At 47.1% G+C, this 19,172-nt stretch overlaps 1 protein-coding gene across 1 annotated transcript in view; it reads left to right on the forward strand.

Annotated features, from left to right (window-relative positions):
* Nucleotides 1–4,118: 4,118 nt before the first annotated feature.
* The window catches only part of XKR4 (XK related 4), a 293,081-nt gene continuing 278,027 nt past the window's right edge, over nt 4,119–19,172 (forward strand). The window contains exon 1 of the mRNA XM_031441621.2: nt 4,119–5,052. Coding sequence (XP_031297481.2) covers nt 4,250–5,052 — 803 coding nt within the window. The 5' untranslated portion in view covers nt 4,119–4,249. The remainder of the gene's footprint in view (nt 5,053–19,172) is intronic.

Genomic DNA, 19,172 nt, shown 5'->3' on the forward strand with positions numbered 1-19,172 from the left:
GGGAGTCAGAGAGGGAGAGGCTCGAAATTGAGATTATGAAGCAATTGAGTGATGACGTGGTTTAGGTCATGACAATGGGAAAGAATCTCTTGAAGACAAGAGCATTGAAGGAAAGGAGCTCACAGTACTGACAGGCCAGGAATGTGAATTTAAAAACAACGGATTCTGATGCAGAGGGTCCAACAACTGTGTTCCCAGGAAATCTTATTTTAGAGAGAGTTGACTAGCTAGCAAAACGTAAAGTGTTAGAGTTAAATCAGAAAACATGAGGAGGTGGAAGAAATGTGAAAAAATATTAACAGAACGTTGTGTGTTGAGTGCACAGGACTTGGTGTCAAACAGTTTACACACGTCGCTTTATTATTCCTGGAAGCAATGCTGGGGCTAGAGATTGCGGTCATCCCTGGTTTACAAATGATGAACATGACGTCCAGGGGGTTAATAATACGCCCAGGAACACCTCTGTCTGAGCCCCAGCTCCGAGCTCTTAACCAGTGTGTCCATCTGCCTTGACAGGTGCAGCAATTACGAGAGAGGGGGTGGTATTAAAATCCGTACCCTGAGATGTGAGTAATAGGCTCACGGGGTTAGAGACTCTTAAGAACAATATTGTATACAAAGCGCAGTAAGAAGCATTGTCTCATCCAGTCCTCATATTAATCCTGTTTATTAAGCAATTTGCCCAGATCATGGGGCCAATAAGTAGCAGAGCCTGGATGTGAATGTCCATCCTCTGACCTCCTGCTCATGCTCCTCCCATTAACTCCCACCACCACTTTCCAGAGATGATTCAGACAGAAACTTAAAAAAAAAAAAAAACTAAAAATTTTTGAATAAATGTATTAATAAAGAAAGTATTACAAGTTGTTTCTTTTTTAGAACCTAACAGGATAAGTCTCATACTTCTGGTTTCCATGGGAACATTCGTACAGAATGTAGCATTCTTTCTGTTGGGGAATATTCTATCAATGCAAGCATTCATTCAATGGGTATTTATTGAGCAAAGAGTCAATGCAGCCACTGTGACAGATGCAGAGGATACAGCTGAGTGAGAAACATCCCTGCCCTAAAGGAAACCCCAGGCAGCTCCAGGCCTTCGGAATCTCAGATATTCTGCAGCCTTTGATGTCTGGTGCAAGTTAAGGAATTGCCCTTGACCTAGAAAACACTCTGTCCCTAAGGACCCAGTTACCTAAGAAATTATTCCTCTCCCCAATGGTTTGGAACAAAGTAAGATCAGCTACAGTGCCCTGGAGATGGAATCTTAGATTTGGACCTTGGGGAAAAAAAAACCAGTGTGTTTTCCGATAAGAAAAAAAAAAAGATGGTTCTATTCCAAGAGGGTCCAGTTTTAAAGCTAGATTTAAAATACACCCTTAAACAACTAAAAATAGACTTACCATATGATCCAGCAATCCCACTCCTGGGCATACAGCCACAGGAAACTCTAATTTGAAAAGATATATGCACCCCAGTGTTCACAACAGCACTATTTACAATAGCTAAGACATAGAAGGAACCTAAATGTCTATCAACAGATGACTGGATAAAGAAGCTGTGGTATATTTATACAATGGAATACTACTCAGCCATAAAAGGAATAAAATTATGCCATTTGCAGCAACATGGATGGACCTGGAGATTGTCACACTAAATGAAGTAAACCAGAAAGAGAAAGAAAAATACCATCTGATATTATTTATATGTGGAATCTAAAAACAAATGACACAAATGAACTTATTTACAAAACAGAAACAGACTCACAGACATAGAAATGGGTACCAGGGGGAAGGGAGTGGGGAGGGATAAACTGGGAGTTCGGGATATGCAGATACACATTACTATATATAAAACAGATAAACAACAAGGACCTACTGTAGAGCACAGGGAACTATATTCAATACCTTGTAGTGGCCTATAATGAAAAAGAATATAAAAAGGAATCTATATAAATATAACTGAATCACTATGCTGTATACCAGAAATTAACACAACATTGTAAGCTGACTATACTTCAATAAAAAATAAAATAAAATAAAAATTAAGTTAAATATACCCCCTGCTTGGCAGTCTAACTGGCTCCATGGTCCTGCACTGACCCTCATTCACCACTTACTTGGCCATGCTTTTGCTAGAAATACTGGGTTTGTACATGTCAGGTAATGTTTATGGGCTCTCTGGCCCCACACCCTCCTGCCAAACTGTCAGGCAAAGGCCACGGAAGGCAGCCCAGGACACCAGTCTATAAGAATAAAGGACAAGGGTGGGCAAGTTCGGCTTTGTCGGGGTTGGTGCCAAAACAGCGGCTGAGCCGCAGCACAAGACGCCTGAGGCGGCTGTTTCCACGTGCTGAGACAGGCGTGCACACCTACCTCACAAGGCTGCTAATTAAGAACGGCACACACAGTGGTTCGAACTGAGCGTGGGGTCTACAAGCGAGCGGGAAGGGTGTTAGGTTTTGCCTCCAGATTTAGAAGACCACACTGGTGCTCTTCGTGGCAGGGTAACTCGTGTTGCCTCACTTCCCTCTGGTCTTAAAACATGTGAGTCACGGTATAATTTAAGAATTACACTCTCTATCTCTTACATTTGCAAAAGTTAAGTGAGACAAATCAAAGACTAAGTTTTCTTATCAAAAAAAAAAAAAAAAGAGCGCGCGAGAGGATCCTATTACCTATCGGATTTTTCAGAATCTTTTCGATCAGGAAAATGTTTCATATTCTCTTTAAATCCAATTTGGTGAACCACTCCGATCACAGATTTATTTTATTCGAGTCTTTTCTGTAGTTGCGGGATTACACAACTCTGCAACTCCTATAGCTTTAAGAGCAAGTAATTCTGTTTTAAAGCAGGGGAGGTGGCGCCAGCTCCCGGCTCAACCACTCCTCGCCTACGGGCCGGGCTCCACTACCGGCGGCGGCCGCCCCGCCCCGCCGCCCGCAGCGCCGAGAGCCGCAGCCGGTGTGCCGCGCTGCCCACCTGCCCGAGGGCCCGGCTGAAGGCCGCCTCCCGGCCTGCCCCGCCGCCGCTCCTCCTGACTTGGCCGTTTCCGGCCGCTGAGAGCGCATGGGGGTACCAGCCCCGCGGCCTGAGTCTGGGCGGCGGAGGGCGCGTGACCGCCTCCTCACCCCGGGAGCCTGGGGCGCCCCGGCCTATCCAAGAAGCCGGAGCCTTCGGGCTGCGCCCTCCTTCCCCCGAGGGCGCGGGCTCGGCGCTCCCGGAGGACCCGCCCGTCCTCCGCGGCCCGGAGTACGCTCTCCGCGCCTTCGCGGGCCCTGCACGCCCTCTGCCTCCCTAGCTCCCCAAGGCCGGGCACACCCACTGCCGCTGCCAGCATTCGGGGCCCTGGCATCCGAGTTAAACCCAGACTCCCAACCCTCATCGGCCCCAGCTGCACACCCAGCCCTTCTCCAGGTACCCGCAGCTCAGAACGGAATACAAAGAGGCCTGCGCCTCCCCAGTCCTCGCCGCTGCCACACCCGCCGGTGCCCACTCTCCTAAGACCTCCGCGCTGGCTGGACGCGGCGACCCCTCCCCTCCGCGCTCTCCTACTCCTCCGCCAGGGTCGGTCAAATCCACCCAGCGTTCTCCGAAATCCCGTGAGCTGGGGTCCTCAACCATCTCCCTCCATCCTCTTGGCCGCTCCTCCCGGCCCCGGGGACCGGCCGCCCCCCACCCCCACCCAGCCGCGCTTCCCGGCCCCGGCCCCTCCTCTGGGGCCCTCCTCCTCCCTCGCCCCTCCCGAGCCGGGGTGGGAGCGGCGGCAGCTGGAAGAGAAGGGATGAGGTCATCCTCTCCCTCGGAGTCAGCTGGTGGAGGAGAGGAAGCGGGAGGAGGGAGCGCGCGCGAGGGGAGGAGAGGAATGTGCAGGTCCGAGGAGCGCCGCGGCGGCCGCTGCTGCTCCTGCTGCTGGCGGCGGCGGCGGCTCGGGCGGCAGCCGCGAGGCCGGGACGGCGAGGAGCGCGGGCGGCGAGCCGGGGCGCGCGCGGGGCGCCGCGAGCAGCTTGGCTCCGCGCAGGCAGCCAGGCGGCGCTCCTGCCGGCTCCAGGCGCGCCGCTAGCCCGGCCCAGCGCCCAGCCCGGCGGGCGGCGGGCGGCGGCGGGCGGCGGGCGAGCCGGCGCAGGAGCAGGAGGAGGGGAGCCGCGCCGCCAGGGAGGGAAGCCGGGGCGAGGCGAGGAGGTGGCGGGAGGAGGAGACAGCGGGGAAAGGTGTCACATAAAGGAGGGCTCTCCACCGCTTTGGAGGCATCATGGCCGCTAAGTCAGACGGGAGGCTGAAAATGAAGAAGAGCAGCGACGTGGCGTTCACCCCGCTGCAGAACTCGGACCACTCGGGCTCGGTGCAGGGATTGGCTCCGGGCTTGCCGTCGGGGTCGGGAGCCGAGGACGAGGAGGCAGCGGGGGGCGGCTGCTGCCCGGACGGCGGCGGCTGCTCGCGCTGCTGCTGCTGCTGCTGCGCCGGGAGCGGCGGCTCGGGCGGCGGCTCCGGCGGCATCGGCGGCCCGGGCGGCGGCGGGGCGGGTTCGGCGGCGCTGTGCCTGCGCCTGGGCAGGGAGCAGCGGCGCTACTCGCTGTGGGACTGCCTCTGGATCCTGGCCGCCGTGGCCGTGTACTTCGCGGACGTGGGCACGGACATCTGGCTCGCCGTGGACTACTACCTGCGCGGCCAGCGCTGGTGGTTCGGGCTCACGCTCTTCTTCGTGGTGCTCGGCTCGCTCTCGGTGCAGGTGTTCAGCTTCCGCTGGTTTGTGCACGATTTCAGCACCGAGGACAGCGCCGCGGCCGCCGCCGCCTCCAGCTGCCCGCAGTCTGGAGCGGACTGCAAGCCGGTGGTCGGCAGCGGGTCTGCAGCCGCGGAAGGCGAGGCTCGTCCTTCCACGCCGCAAAGACAAGCGTCCAGCGCCAGCAAGAGCAACATCCCCGCCACCAACAGCGGCATCAACAGCAACGGGGCCACCCGGGCCAGCGGCAAGCACAGGTCTGCGTCCTGCTCCTTCTGCATCTGGCTCCTGCAGTCACTCATCCACATCTTGCAGCTCGGGCAGATCTGGAGGTACCGTATCAGGGGTGGGGGAAGAGGGAGATTTGCTGCTGCTCCTACATCCCCACTGCTTTGCTCTTGCACGAAAATCGTACAGGGTTGCTGTGGGAGTAACCCTCGTCTCACTCTTTTTGTTTTGTTTTGTTTTAACTGGGGCTTTGCATTTTTAAATGTGTGATCACAGCCTAGGGTGGGAGAGGAGTGGGGAGCAAGGGAAAGGCAGCAGAGTGGCTTTGAGCACCTCATCCCTCTGTCTCCCCACTGTTTCCCTGGCTTCTCTCTTTATATGCTACAACCCCCACCCCTACACACACATATTTTTAGTGATGGTTTTAGTGAGTAGGAGAGGATTCCTATCACGTTTTCTAAAAATCTTTTTTTGTTGTTATGTTGAATTTGAGGTGTATGTTGCAATTTGGATGGCTTCTTTTGTTCCCTGTGAAAAACTGCCAATTTTAGTTAGGTGGGAATTGTTGTTGCTCAAAAGTGCCCACATTTTAATTATCCTGGCTAGAGAAGTACTGTGCTTCAAGTAAAGAGCTTAGTAGGGACACACCTGTCTTTTTGGTAGATTTCTGTATTTATATTTATCTCCAGGTGTAAGCACACTTGAGGGGGCCCAGACTTATTCTAATGGTGCACTTTCTGATTAGCTTGCAGTATCTCCGTATCTGAGCTCTCATATAACTAAGAACCCTTGGGGAAAGGTGGTGCGTCTTCTAAACTTTGATCACACTTGGCATCTTCATTGACTGGCTTTGCTGCTTGTCATCTGATTCACCAAGTCCTTTTACACAGTTGTTACTTCCACTTACAAACTGGACCACAGGGCTAAATTCTTTGGGCAGAGGGAACCATCATTTGAACAGTCACTGCCCGGGTTTAGGAATATAATAGAGCAGTATGCTCAGAACCATGCTTCTCAGAACCATGTTTTTGAAAGCTTTTTGAAGTGATATTTTACATCTACAAAAATTATTTGTGTTGAAGCATTTCAATGCTAACATCCCAGAGTTTTGTTTTTTGCTTTTTGGATTTTTTTTTTTTTTGGTTTAAAATGACTTAGTACATGTAAGTAACGTGAGGAAACTTCCTCACAAGTGCACTGATGTGGGGCTACGTTCTGCTAAGCCAGTGTCCTTTTCAATTTCATTTGTAGTTATTTTTGTGATTTTAAAAAAAAGCATTAGAAGTCATTATCTATGCTGAGTTATCCCACATGGAGACAACTCAGAGAGTTTGTGGAACAGAACTAAAAACTTCTTTTTGTTTCTGGTGAACTGTAGTGTTTTCATTAAGACCAAGTGTGATGATTTTTCAGCCTTTCCTGGGACCATTGCTTTGTAAAGCAGGCTAGACATAACCATAGACACAGACACGTAGCATTGCCGAAGTTTCAAATTGTGAAACTTTTTTTTTTTTTTAAAAACAAATTCTTTCTGGAAAAGTGCTATATGTTATGCAATCAGACAGACTGATGTTGGGAACCTCCCTAGTTTGGACTCAAAGGACTTTTTGAAACGTGTTAAATATGACAGCTCTATTTCCCATGATTGACTATTGCAAAGACTTACTGTTTGATGTGCTTCCTCAAGTTTGGTGAAAAACTCAAATGTTTTATTTAATTACTGAAACTGTTTAGTGGCTGGGATTCATAGGATAAGCAGGCTTAATCTGATAATGTAGCAAATGAAGCTTAATGCTCCATTTGTTAACTTCTGCAAACTTTACCAGGATTTGGAAATCGCTCACTTTCACCTTTAGAATTTCTAGATTTATGTAAATAATGCAAACACTTCTCAGCTCTGTTGACTGAAGAACTATCTAAGTTTCTTGCAGATTGATACTTTATGAAAAATTGGGTGTCAAATTCTGTGAACTGAAGAGTCGTTTTAATTATAATTGTGTTTCCTAGACCTTCTAAACTAAATACTTTCCCAATTGAAAAATGACGTTTAATATCTCAGGACGTAAAATGCAGAGAGTGAGAAATAATTAGGAAAAGAAAAGGGGCCTAAACACATCTCAGTGAGACCGCAGCCACTGGGTCAACTGGCCACACAGCAAAGCTGTCAAGGGGGAAGGGGGAGATTGAATGAAGAAGGAAGACCACAGGCCGTCAGACAACTGCATTAACCAACCCAACACTTGGAGGAACTGTGGTCACACATGGCTCCTTTTTGTTAAGCATTTCTACAGTGTTTCCCTTAGAGGCTTTGAAGTTTGTTCTGCTAACACGTGGTCATCTGGGAGGAAGTATTGTTGGAAATGTTTTTAGATATTTGTCTACATGTTCAGAACAACGTATTTAATATGCATGTCTGAATTATCTAATCCTACTGTTCCTGGGTTCTGGTTAAGATATTTGGAGGATGGTGGTAACTTGGTGGAAGCATGATCTAAGACTCAGCCTCATTTTCTCCTTATAATGATTAAAAGCAAAACAAAACAAAACACTTTAGCCTAATGTAGGAAACTGAAACGGGATCGGAGGGTTCATGAATTTTGCACTTACATGCATTCTGAATTGTTTCGACTTCCCTAAGTGTACAATGTTTGAATGGAGCTTGGGGCTTAGATGTATCTTTGACAGTAAGCTGGTGAGATGCAGTTCATCTCAGATTATTATAGTAGACCATCGTCTTTGGCCACTATGGTTCCTTAAATTAGGAGCATCTCTGCTTCTTCTAGCTTTTCTTTTCAAGGCATTGTACACAAATGGTGCAGAAACACCAGGGTGTGAGTGGTTCAAGGCTCAGGGGCCATTATTCATGTTTTAACGTGCTACTTACTAAGATCAATAAAATAGATTTTAGCTAGGCTGGTTGGTAACTGTTCATTGTATTTCCATGGAAATCTAGTTATTTTAGGTAAGGGCCACATTCTAAAAGCTCTCTGTAGAGAAAATCCTTTGAAATAACATCAAAGTGTTTACTTGTTCAGGAACAGCTATTTGAAAAAATTTGGACACAATTTGCATGTGTTCGTACATGTATTACAAGTGCAACCGCTATAAGGAATGATGCATATTCATTTCAATTAAAGTTTACTAATGGGAAGTTAATGGCAGCTTTTAAAGTTGCAGGAGTTGATACTGGGAAAGAGCCATTTGAAATAATGAATTTTTGCTACCATGTGAAAAGAGCAATTACAACTTTAAAGGAACCGCGCCTGTGAGTGAATGAAAAAGTACTGTTCTTTCTTGCTCACGCAGTGTGATCCCGGAAGTTCCTAGGAATGCAGTTCAGCCAGCGGGAATCATAAATGCCCAGTCAGAACAGTGTTTGGTCTTCATCCCCATGACCAGTTATACCTCGGTCTTCTTCCCTCAGAATTTATGACTTACCCTTAAAATTCCACCTGAACTTCTCCTACCCGCGTATGTGTATAGGTTTGTACATATTTAGTTGTCTCCTAGAAAACAGGCCCGTCGCAAAGTCAATGGATGGTAGAATGGAGCGTATTTTTACAGTTTTGGTATTTGTCTCTGAACATTTTATCGTGAGAGTCGCCTGATGAAAGAACAGCTTTTCCTGCGTTTCCCATGCTTAATCCTCCACAAGGTGTTAGCGTGTGTTCCACATTCACGTGCGCTGAGGGAATGACGTGCTGAAGACACTTAAACAGATCTCTCCACAGCAGCGCTTCTCACATCCTTTACTTAGTCAGCTCTCGTGCAGTTGTCAATCACTTTTTAAAGGCACGCCTATTAAATACTGTCATAATTGTGTGGCACACAAAGTACTTTGAGAAACATTGTCCTATGCCCTTCCTAAACATGGCCAGCAAGAATTATAATAACAAGAATTTAATATGGCTCTTAAAAAAATCTACAAATATTTTTATACTCCTTATCTTTTCTAATCATTAGTACTTTTACGTATGATAAAACTGGTTCAGAGAGATTAAGAAACTGGCACAGGATTACCCAACTGTGACGTGCTGTAGCTCGGAGTCCAAACCAGGCCTGTCTTATCCTAAAGTCTGTGCCCTTTCTGGCTCAGTTAGCTAACTCCAAATGCCAACTTCGATAATAAATACACCATGTATGAAAATGACAATTTACCTTGACTAAGGTTGGCAAAGTCCGAGAGGGAGCTGAGTTTGGATAAGGTAGGCTGTTTCTTCAATAACATGCCAGTGGCTGAACGGCAGACCAGAGGCTGGAGCTCAGACCATCTCCGACCAGCGTCCTTCTTTGTTTCACCACTTGGACATGCTGAGATTGCTGCCTGAAATCCCAGCTGAATAAGGTGATCTTGCAGTGGCCTTAACGATTAAATGGTGTAACGTACGCAAGCAAGCAGAAAGTGCTTTGCAAACAATCAACAGCTCTAGAGATAAAGAATGGATAGGAAATTAGCATATAGGTCACACCTTCAGCTACTGGAAAAGTTCCTTATTGATTCTGAGTTAGTTCTGGATTCTGCTGTAGGTCAGGAAAGATGGGTGCCCTTCCCTGCGTTTATTGAATGGCCATTCCCCACATGTCTGAGCTCCTTCGACTGCACATTAGCTTATCTGTTCATCTGTGTTGAGCACCTGCTCTGTGCAAGGCACTGTGCTAGTTACTAATCATCCCAGGATGAGTGAAAAAACACATCTTCTTTCAAGGAACCTAATGTCTCTGACAAGGAAGACAGAATAGTAAACAGAAAATTTCAGTACAGGGAATGAAACAAGAAACTCAAACCACCTTCATGGTTGAGGTAAGGCTCTGGAGCAGAAGATGTGTGAGCAAAGGTTTGAATGGGGGGAAGATCTGTTATCTGAATCAAGCTGGGTGTTGGCCGAGGAGCCTTGGGTGTGACTGTGTGTAAGGGCAGAGATGCAAGCAAGAGCGAGGCAGGACAGAGAGTGAGTGAGAGTCACTAGAGATGAAGATAGACTAGTTGGGCTGGACGGTGAAAGGAGCTGAGGTTTTATTCCGAAGGCGCCGAGAAACCACGGGAGGGTCATTAGGAGGAGGACTGGTCACAAAAAGGCAAAACATTGTTTTATTTCGAAGACAGGCAAGAAGTTGAATGTTTCAGAAGACTTGTCATCAATTCCTCTCTAACTTGATCATGTCCTTTCTTTCATAAAAGTTTATTGATTTTAAAGGGATTGAGTTTGGATATAATTAGGGCATATAAATAAGCCCAACGTGGTGAGAGCTGATTTTTCAGAAAAACAGATTGGTTGAAATTAATTATATTTATACTAAAGTAGATTCTTGGCAAAAGTTTATTTTGTGTTACTTTTTGAAGAGGTTTTCCTTAGGACATGGTGGGCTTCACCACGCTGAGATTTAGGTTTCCTGGGTCTCAGAAGCGTGTCCTTTGTATCTGTGTCGCACTTCACTTTTCAGAGGGTTTCCGTGTCTTCTTTCTTACGTGATCTTCAGAATCATCTTTGAGGTGACGCTTTCATTTTGCCCACGTGGAAACTGAGACGGTGGATTGTAAGTGTTTTCCCCTCCAGGTCACATAGTTCTGCACAGACTCTAGGCTAGAATTCATTATTGATGTGGGAGGTGGGGGAAAGGAACATGAAAAATGGTTGATACGCGTGAGGATGGTTAGATAGGAAAGAAGCCTGAAAACCTGAGAGCTCTCTGGTCACCACTGAAGGATTATAATGTGGAAAAGACTTTTGTGTCAACCCTCTGGGACGAAATGGATGGGACCTACAGGAAGAGATTTTGAATTAATGTATGTAAGGGAAAACAATTTAAGTAGTCAAAAGTATCCCAAGATCTACTAAGATTCCTTAGAAGCAACGAGTCCTGCATCGCTGGATTGTCTGTAAGTACAGTGTGGAAACCACAGGCGGAGCTGTGGTGGAAGCAACTTTAGCTCGTACACAGAGGGTTGGACTAGATCATCTTCCAGCTCTGAGGTTTTATGACAGTTTCTCGTTCTATGCTGCTCTAAACGTAGTGGACTAAGCTTTGCCTTTTTGCGCATGAGAGAAGCACCAGTTTGCTCGAAATACTGCAGTTGTGTCACTCTGAAATCTATTCATTGGTTCATGGACCCAGTATCTTCCCTGGAGCATCACAGATCCATGCCACATCCTAGAGTGTGTTAGCTAACAGATGACAAATCCACACGCAATCAGACAGCCCTCTGTGCGTTTACTTGGGTTTCTGTACGAGTTGGAATAATTTACGCTTAAGTCTGTGTGGTAGATACACCTGTTTCAGGGTCTTTGTCGTAAGTACAAAAGTTGTAATTTTTCCGTTCACTTGAACTCTACACCGTTTGCTTCACAAAGATAAAAAAAAGTTAGGCTTATTACACCCCAAGAAATTGCAGGCAACTTTCACAGAGCAGTTGAAAGTAGAATCTATACGGATGGATTCTACCATTTTTGAATAATGTCCACAATCCCTGGGTCAGGAGCTTTGAAGGTCTTTGCTCAGTCACTTACAAAAAAAAAAAAAAAATTCCTTAATGTTTGAATATCCAAGTACATGACTTGCTATTAATATGTCCTATATTTTGCAGTTTCAATGAAATAGGCTACCCATGAATTTAAGTAACACCAGTCACTGAGTAAGAGATACAGTGATTCCCCTATACACGAAGTCGCTGGCTAATCTGATCAGCACATTTTCTTGGCTTGTTTTAGAGTCTGAATGGCACACATTCTAGGCGTGTGGAAGGAAAACTAGGAATTAGAATTGGATTTGCTATTCTCATGCATTATCAAATATAAGGTTCAAGGTGGTGCTAGTCATGAGAAAGTGTTTATTAGTTATAATCTTATAAAATACTTGTAGTATGTTGATATATTTCATGGAGACAGCATTCAGTAATTCTCAACAGGAAATATTCTCCTGAACAGCCTGTGTCGTTCTGACCACCACACCAGCTATATGATGGTGTCCCCAGTAACTGTTGGCATGACTGGTTGGGAAGGAGGCCCATGGACAAATCTCATGAAGTCACTCAGTGTTTGGAACTCAGGTGTATAGGAACGCATATTCAGTGAATATTTACTCAACTGTGAAGGAAGCCCAGGTTATTCTTTCTTCTCTGTAAGGGTGTAGCTGCACTTGCTTGATTACTTCTTGAGTTTCCAACGGTGCAGTGAGTCAGAAATGGTGCAGTGTTATCTAGAGAGGATACAAGTGACCCAGCTCTTTTTAGATTGTTAGTGCTAGGGATGTGGGGCTAAATTTCACAAAAAAAAAACTAGTTCTCTTCTGAGAAAGATGCAGCCAAAAGCCCAGCTTCACTTTCCTGTTCCTGCTGATAGAAAAGTCAGATGGGGGAGGCTTTGGGGTAGATATTTTCCACTTAATTCTTACCTGCGTTTGACCTTCTGAGAATATCCTTATAAACAGAATGATTTTTGGTGTTTCGGGTGCTCCCATTTGTCTGCTTATGGAAAACCTTCGCTTCCATTGTTACTACCACCACCCACCGCCACCGTCATGGCCATAATTCTTGTCACCATAAAACACTGCTTCCAAGTCTAGCATCTGTACAGAACTAATACATACTGCAAGGGAAAATGAAGATGGGTTAATCTGGCCATGAGTCAGCCCAGAAGTCCCCCAGAGGCAGGAAGGGGTCTGTGGGACTGTTAGCGGTTCTCTGGCCCTGGGTTGAAGGGAGAGGGTCATAGCTAGAATATCAGTGGTGGGTCCTGTTTAGAGGGGCAGCTGCCCTGGGGGGCACTGGACCCAAAGGGGAGACATTAGAGGTGCTTCAGCGCTCAGTAGCCCAGACCCAGGCAGGCACTGAGCTGTCGCGGGTCACCTGTGGCAGCACGAGCAGCCGATGTGACAGCCCCGGGACCCCACGAGCTGATCTTCTTTTGGTTTCCTCCTTCTGGGTCTTACTTTTCTATCCGTGTGATGTGATTGGTCAAAAGTAACGTCCAAGGTTCTTTCCAGGTTGAAAATTCTGATCCTGCTCTTCCCATGAACACTTGCTTGCTTGCCCAGCCCCCAGAGCGCGTGCGCCGGGAAGACCGCACCTCTTCCTCCGAAGCCGCGCCTGCCGGCGTGTGAGTCCGTCAACGGGGATCTCCAGGGGGGTTTTCCAGAGCTGACAATATCAGTGTCTAAAACACGGGACCTCGTACCATTTACGCGTAGAGAGAGAATCTTAAGCTCATTTGTATAATGCAACTTATTTTGTGTCAGTTCTGAATTTTAGTTATAATCATATCAGAGCATTTTCATTAAAACCCATATCTTAGTGTTTGAAGCTGATGTTCGAAGTGTTGCACGTCGCTCGTTCTGAGAGGTGTGCCGCACAGGCTCGGGGAGCCGGGCTGCCTTCTCCATGCCACACGGCGAGGTGTGCACAGCTGGAGCGCTGTGATTAGCAAATGGGAACAATGCTTCACAAGCTTAAAAGGAACGATCCATTATGTCAACGAGAAGGCTGTTGTCAGAGCTAGATTTGCTTTTAAATTAAAAGCTTGTCCTGGGTTACACTGTCACTGGTTTAATATGCTAGAAATTGAATTAAACTCCATACAAAGATACTGTATCCAGGCCTGCACCTGCTCAAGGGCAGGGCTGTGTCACCCTGTGCTGGAAGAAGAGATCCACGCCGTGCCCTTTCCTGGTTGGGGGCTGCCTGGATCTCTAGGATATTGGATTTGTCACGACGCTGAACAATTTTCAACCCCATGACAAGATTTCAGACTTTTACATTAAAAAAAAAATGTAAGCATCTATTTAAAAATTATCTGAAGTATGTCAAACTATTTTCTCTTCATTATGACTCAGAAGGAGGCTGTTTGAATCAGTTCTACTTCTTTTGCTTGATTTATGCACATGCCCTGTTTTCCTGTCAGGAGACTCCTTCTGCACAAACAGAGCAGTGGGCAGCGTGTGGGGTGGGCGAGGATCAGGCAGTCACAACCAGGCATACACAGAACAAGTAGGCTCTGCAGTGAACATGAGTCTAAAAAGACTTGAGCTGACTTTGATTTGACTTCCCATCAAGTCCACAATTTAGAAGGACAAAGTCATCTTCTGGAACCACCAACCTAGGTGTCATCATGCAAATAGCAGTTTGACTTCCTCTTTCTGCAGCTGAGATAAAAACTAGGAATAAGGGAAAGGTATCGGACTGGGGCTAGCTTCTTCACTTCCCAGGTCTTTTTTTCAGTAGCAGGGAGTCAATACTCAGAACAAAGGCAGCCCTTGTGGCTGTAACAGTAACAAACGGTTCCCCATCACTTCGGTCATTAGATCATGGCGTAATCACCGCCTCGGTGTAACGGTGACAATGAAGACACCATGCTTCAGGAAAGCAGGGGAAAGGATTTGTAAAGGCTTCTTTTGTCTTGACAGACTTTCAGCTCATTAATTTGCTGTTTTACAAAACTAAAATTAATAGCAATCATTTTTTTAAAATGTAGGTCAATTCTAGAAGACTATCCAAAGTGATTTATCGTATTTGCGTCTGTTATTATAGCAGAAATAAGGAAGCATATCCCACAGGGCTTCGTATTTCCAGGGGATGCACTACGGGTAAGAACGGCAGTCACGGATCTCCTTTGGGATTTTTCCTGATTTGGTTCGTGATGTTTGGGTTTGAAAAGCTGAGTCCTAGATGGGAACAGGTTAATGTAACACCATCCCAATGAAGGCATAAATGTTAGTTGTGTTCCTGCTTCTGAAAAGTAATCCAGTTTTACAATTACTTAAGGACATGCTAATATCTACCTACTTTAAAATAAAGTTGGAATCAAATGAGTAAGGGGGAGAAACCCTGAAGTTTTTACCAACGAACGTATGTCCAAATACCCTGGAAACTATCATGACATCCCATTCTCTGATCTGCTGGTAGGAGAGGAGGGTGCTGGAGATAAATCATGCATTTATTACCTGGAGGAAGAAAAAATCAGCCGTGAGAGAAGTGCATGAAGATAGAGAGATTTAGTCCATAATTAGAGGAAGAATTTTTAATCCTTGGTAGTGGGAAAATTGTAGTGACCCCTGTTGTAAATAGCACATCGCAGCAAAGCTTGAAGCCAGGCTTCATCAGCCAGACCAAACTCCCATCAGACAAGTCTGTTCTGGGGGCAAGACGGCAAAAGCTCAGGTCGTCACTGTGGTCAGGTTGAAGGGATCACGTTGAGGCTGAGGGCACCAGTGGGGTCCGCAGTCTGAGGGTGTTTGACCTGAGCCCTGTGTTACCACACAGGTCAGAAGTAGGAAAGAAGTCAGCTGGTGGTGGGGGGGTCAAGGCGAGGGCACGTCCTCACAAAGGGGGATGGATTCGGAACCCGAGAATCTGAGCGAGGGACAGAAACAAACCTGACAGTGGTGAAAAGGTGAGAGTCTGAAGTCAGGGGCGTCATGAAAGCAAACCATGACACTCGGGCTTCAGGGTGGAAAACTGAAGGGAAATTCATTTCATTTACATTCTCATTACATAACTTCTTCCTGGTCAGATAGCGAGTAGGACCTAAAGTTGGAGATTGAGTTCAGTCCCACTCGGGGGAGGGTGGAGAGCTGGGATCGAAGGCAGGTTCTCACTCAACCACTGCTGACACGTGCAAATTCCTCAGTAGCCCATCGACAGGATCACCACCTGGTTACTGTCATCGGTTACTGAGAATTAAATGAAAAAAATAAGTGACCAACGACAACCTTTTAATCATGGATTCCACAAACATCTGCTGAAAATCATAGGAAGGAAAACACGTTAAAAAGAAAATGCTCTCAGAAGGTTGACTGTCTAGGAAAGGAAGCAAGTCATGTTCAGACTCCCAAAACCTGTCTGTGACGAGGCTTTGTGTGGAGCTGTCGCCTTGCAACTCGAGGTCAGGTCTTGCAACTCGAGGTAGAGCCTGCAACCAGCGGCTCAGCGCCACGAGGCAGCATCTCAGAAACACAGGAGCTCAGGCTCGCCCCGGCCTCCTGAGTCACAGCCTGCGTTTCAAGGTCCCCAGGGGATTCGTACACATATTTAGACATTTTTTTTTTAATTGAAGCATAGCCAGTTTACAGTGTTGTGTCAATTTCTGGTGCACAGCATCCTGTTTCCGTCACACATAGCCATACTTACATTCATTTTCATGATAGGTTAATACAAGACGCTCAATGTGGTTGCCGTGCCACACAGAAGGACCTTGTGGATTACCTGTTTTATGCGTATGTAAGTTTGAGAAGCAGAGTGGCGTCCATTCTGCTACGGAGAAGGGAGCGTCCCTTTCAGCTGCAGTGATCAGGGGAAGCCAGTCCGAACGGGACATTCGCGGAAAATGCGCTCGATCAGACGCTTCAGCCGGCGTCCTCACCCGGTGGTTCTCTCAGCGTGACGGGGAGGGTCGGAGCTTAGAAACTGTGATGGCAGTCGGGACACGGGTACACAGGGGCCCCTTTACAGACAATACTGTAAGTTAAAGTATGACAAAGAAAGTGAAAGGTTTTAGTAAAATCTTTATTAAGAATCCATTATTTTATGGTTTTGTTGTCCACAACTGGTCTCTAGGGAAATAACGCAGCACGCCAGCTGCCCTCCCCTCGAAGTTTTATACTGTACTCAGACCTCATGTCACTTGTTCACCTGGGATGGAGTGGTGGGAGGGGGGCCAGACCTCCTCAACAGAGGGGGGCCCTGAGGAAAGCGCTGGGTTCAGGGTAACCAGACGCTGAGGCTAGGGGATGAAAAAAGGAACATGAGGGTGGCAGCTCTTACCAAGAAAGACATAAGCTGTCTCTGCTTGGAGGGGAGGAGTTGGACTGGCTGTGGCATCCTTATTCATATTTTTCTGAAGAAGCAGCAGCCTTGAAGGTGAACAAAGGACATTGCGTCACTGGGTGTCGGGGATGGTGGAGCGGGAGGCCAGGTGCTGGGCATCCCTCACCCTCAGCTTCTAGTCTGATGGACCAGGGGCCTCTGCACCTGCATGGGAAAGAGGAACCCCGGGAGGAATAAAGGAAACGAGCCGGGACTCCAGGCTTGCCAGGCTAAGCGCTGGCCAGGAGTTAGGAGGGTATTTTTATAAAATGATACAAAAAGATTTCCGATGACCAACCCGCTGTGTGCAGTTCGGCTCTTCACGGTGACCCTCGAGGTCCACGGGGCAGGTTACACCGTGAGAAGAAACACAGTGGTTCAGCCTGATTTTGTGCTTTCCTGTGTGTCTTCCCAAGTGCGAACTGGAGCATCAACAGTACGGCAGCGTCTGTCAGAATCTGTGTTGCGGGATAACGAGGTAATGAGACCGGAGCCTCAGAAGAGGTGCGTTTGTGTAGACGTGTTATCACTCTCCTTGCGTCACGTTAAGCAAAAATAGAAAAAGATGACCTTCCCAGAAACGCGGCTTCTCAGAGTAGCGGTTCTCTCATTTCCCTTCCGTGGCACAGCTGGAGTTGCTCCGCCGTCACTCCTGTTGCTAGGGCTCCCTCCCCCGTCTGTGCGCTGGGATGTGGTTGTTCTGTCCACTGTTCTCAAGTGTTTCCATGGAGAGTCACTGAGTTAACTTCCCTCAGTCGGCATTATCAGTAGGTGTGGCCGCCCCGCCGGGCTCTAGACCTGCATGCCTTTCTGAGATGGTAGCTGTGACCTGCACACGGCTGTTGAGATGTGGCTGTTCCCGACTGAGGTTAAAATGTGGCTGTTCGCGACTGACGTGTGCTGTCACTGTCAAACGCCCAGGGAATCCTGAGGACTTAGTGGGGATAAAAAGGGATGATAACGACCTCATTAATAATTTTCATATGAATTCTATGTTGAACTGATAGCATTTTGGATACACTGGGCTTAATAAATTGTATTATTAAAATTCATTGTTCACCTGTTGCTTTGTTTAAACTTTTTAACTGTGACAACAAGAACATTAAAATTACAGACATGGCTCGCGTTACGTTTCTACTGGACAGAGATGCTCCACATGATATGAGAGCTCAGATCTTGGGACAGAGAAGAGGATAAACCCAAAGGGAAATGTTTCAAAGTGCTAAGATAAGACTTGACTAGAAGTTACCAGGGGGAAGGACAGTGAGTGGCTTCACTGCTGAGGCAGGTTGACTTAATGGGTTTTGCAAATAAGACTACCTGCTGGTAAAGACTGGCTCTTTAGGACATAAAACCCCTAATGTGGGTACAGCCCATTGTCTTCCCTGCTTCCTGCCTTGCTGAAGGCCCAGCGACCCGCTACGCTTCTTTGGCGGCTTGATAAATAGTATTTGATGATGACAATTAGGACTAAATCTTTGCAAGTGCCGCTGTAGCTCGCCAAGCCCACTCGCTTCTGTTAAACCATCCAGTCTTCACATCAGCCTCTCAAGGCAGGAATTACTGTCGTTCCCCTGTGAAGATGAACAGACTGAGGTTCAGAGAAGGTCGGAGGCCGGCCCTCGGGCACACAGCTAGTCAGCAGCAAGGACCTGCGCCCACATTCATGCCTTCAGCTTCCGAGTCTCATGCTTCTCCCACTGCAACTTGCAAGATTAATCCGAGAGCATCACTTGGAGAAGCACTTCTTCACCTTTCAGGCTGGCGGCTGTGCTGAGGACTGTTTCCTGCGACATCAGTGGGGATCAGTTAAGACCAGTTATGGGGTTTCCTCTGACCACCGGGAAAGGGAGACACACACCTGAGGAAGGGAGGCCAGGTTTGAGTCTTGACTTTGCTGTAAACTCCTCAACTACAGAACAGTGGGTGGGAGCTAACATCAGATCATTTCCAAAGTCCCTTCCACCTCTGTAATCCTCTGCTGTCTGGTGTCTAAATGGAACACAGTCATTCTTTTCACACTCCTGATTAAATGTCCATTCTGGGGCAATATGCATGTTGTATGGACCTGGGCTGGGTTTCTGATAAACTACTCCTGCAAATGATATTTTACCCTGAGCTTCAAATACAGGGATGATGGATCAATTTTATCCATAATGTGTTGCTTTCATTTGATACTTGCTGGTGAAACATGTGTTGATTCCACTGGGAAATGCGCGACACTCGAAACTGTGAAGCAGGCTGCGGTCCCGTGTGGGTAGGACGTCGGTGGCCGGTATTTATACCCTCATTCTGCACGCAGTCATGCCTTGTGCATGTCGGCGCTCTGCCCCCCATGTGTTCATGAACTATGAATTCAGCTACAACCATGAAAGGCAAACCCTGCTGTCAGTCCTCTCTCTCTCTGAGACCAGCAGGGTTTACAGCCAT

Source organism: Camelus dromedarius, chromosome 30 (assembly GCF_036321535.1).
Source record: "Camelus dromedarius isolate mCamDro1 chromosome 30, mCamDro1.pat, whole genome shotgun sequence".
Lineage (NCBI taxonomy): Eukaryota > Metazoa > Chordata > Mammalia > Artiodactyla > Camelidae > Camelus > Camelus dromedarius.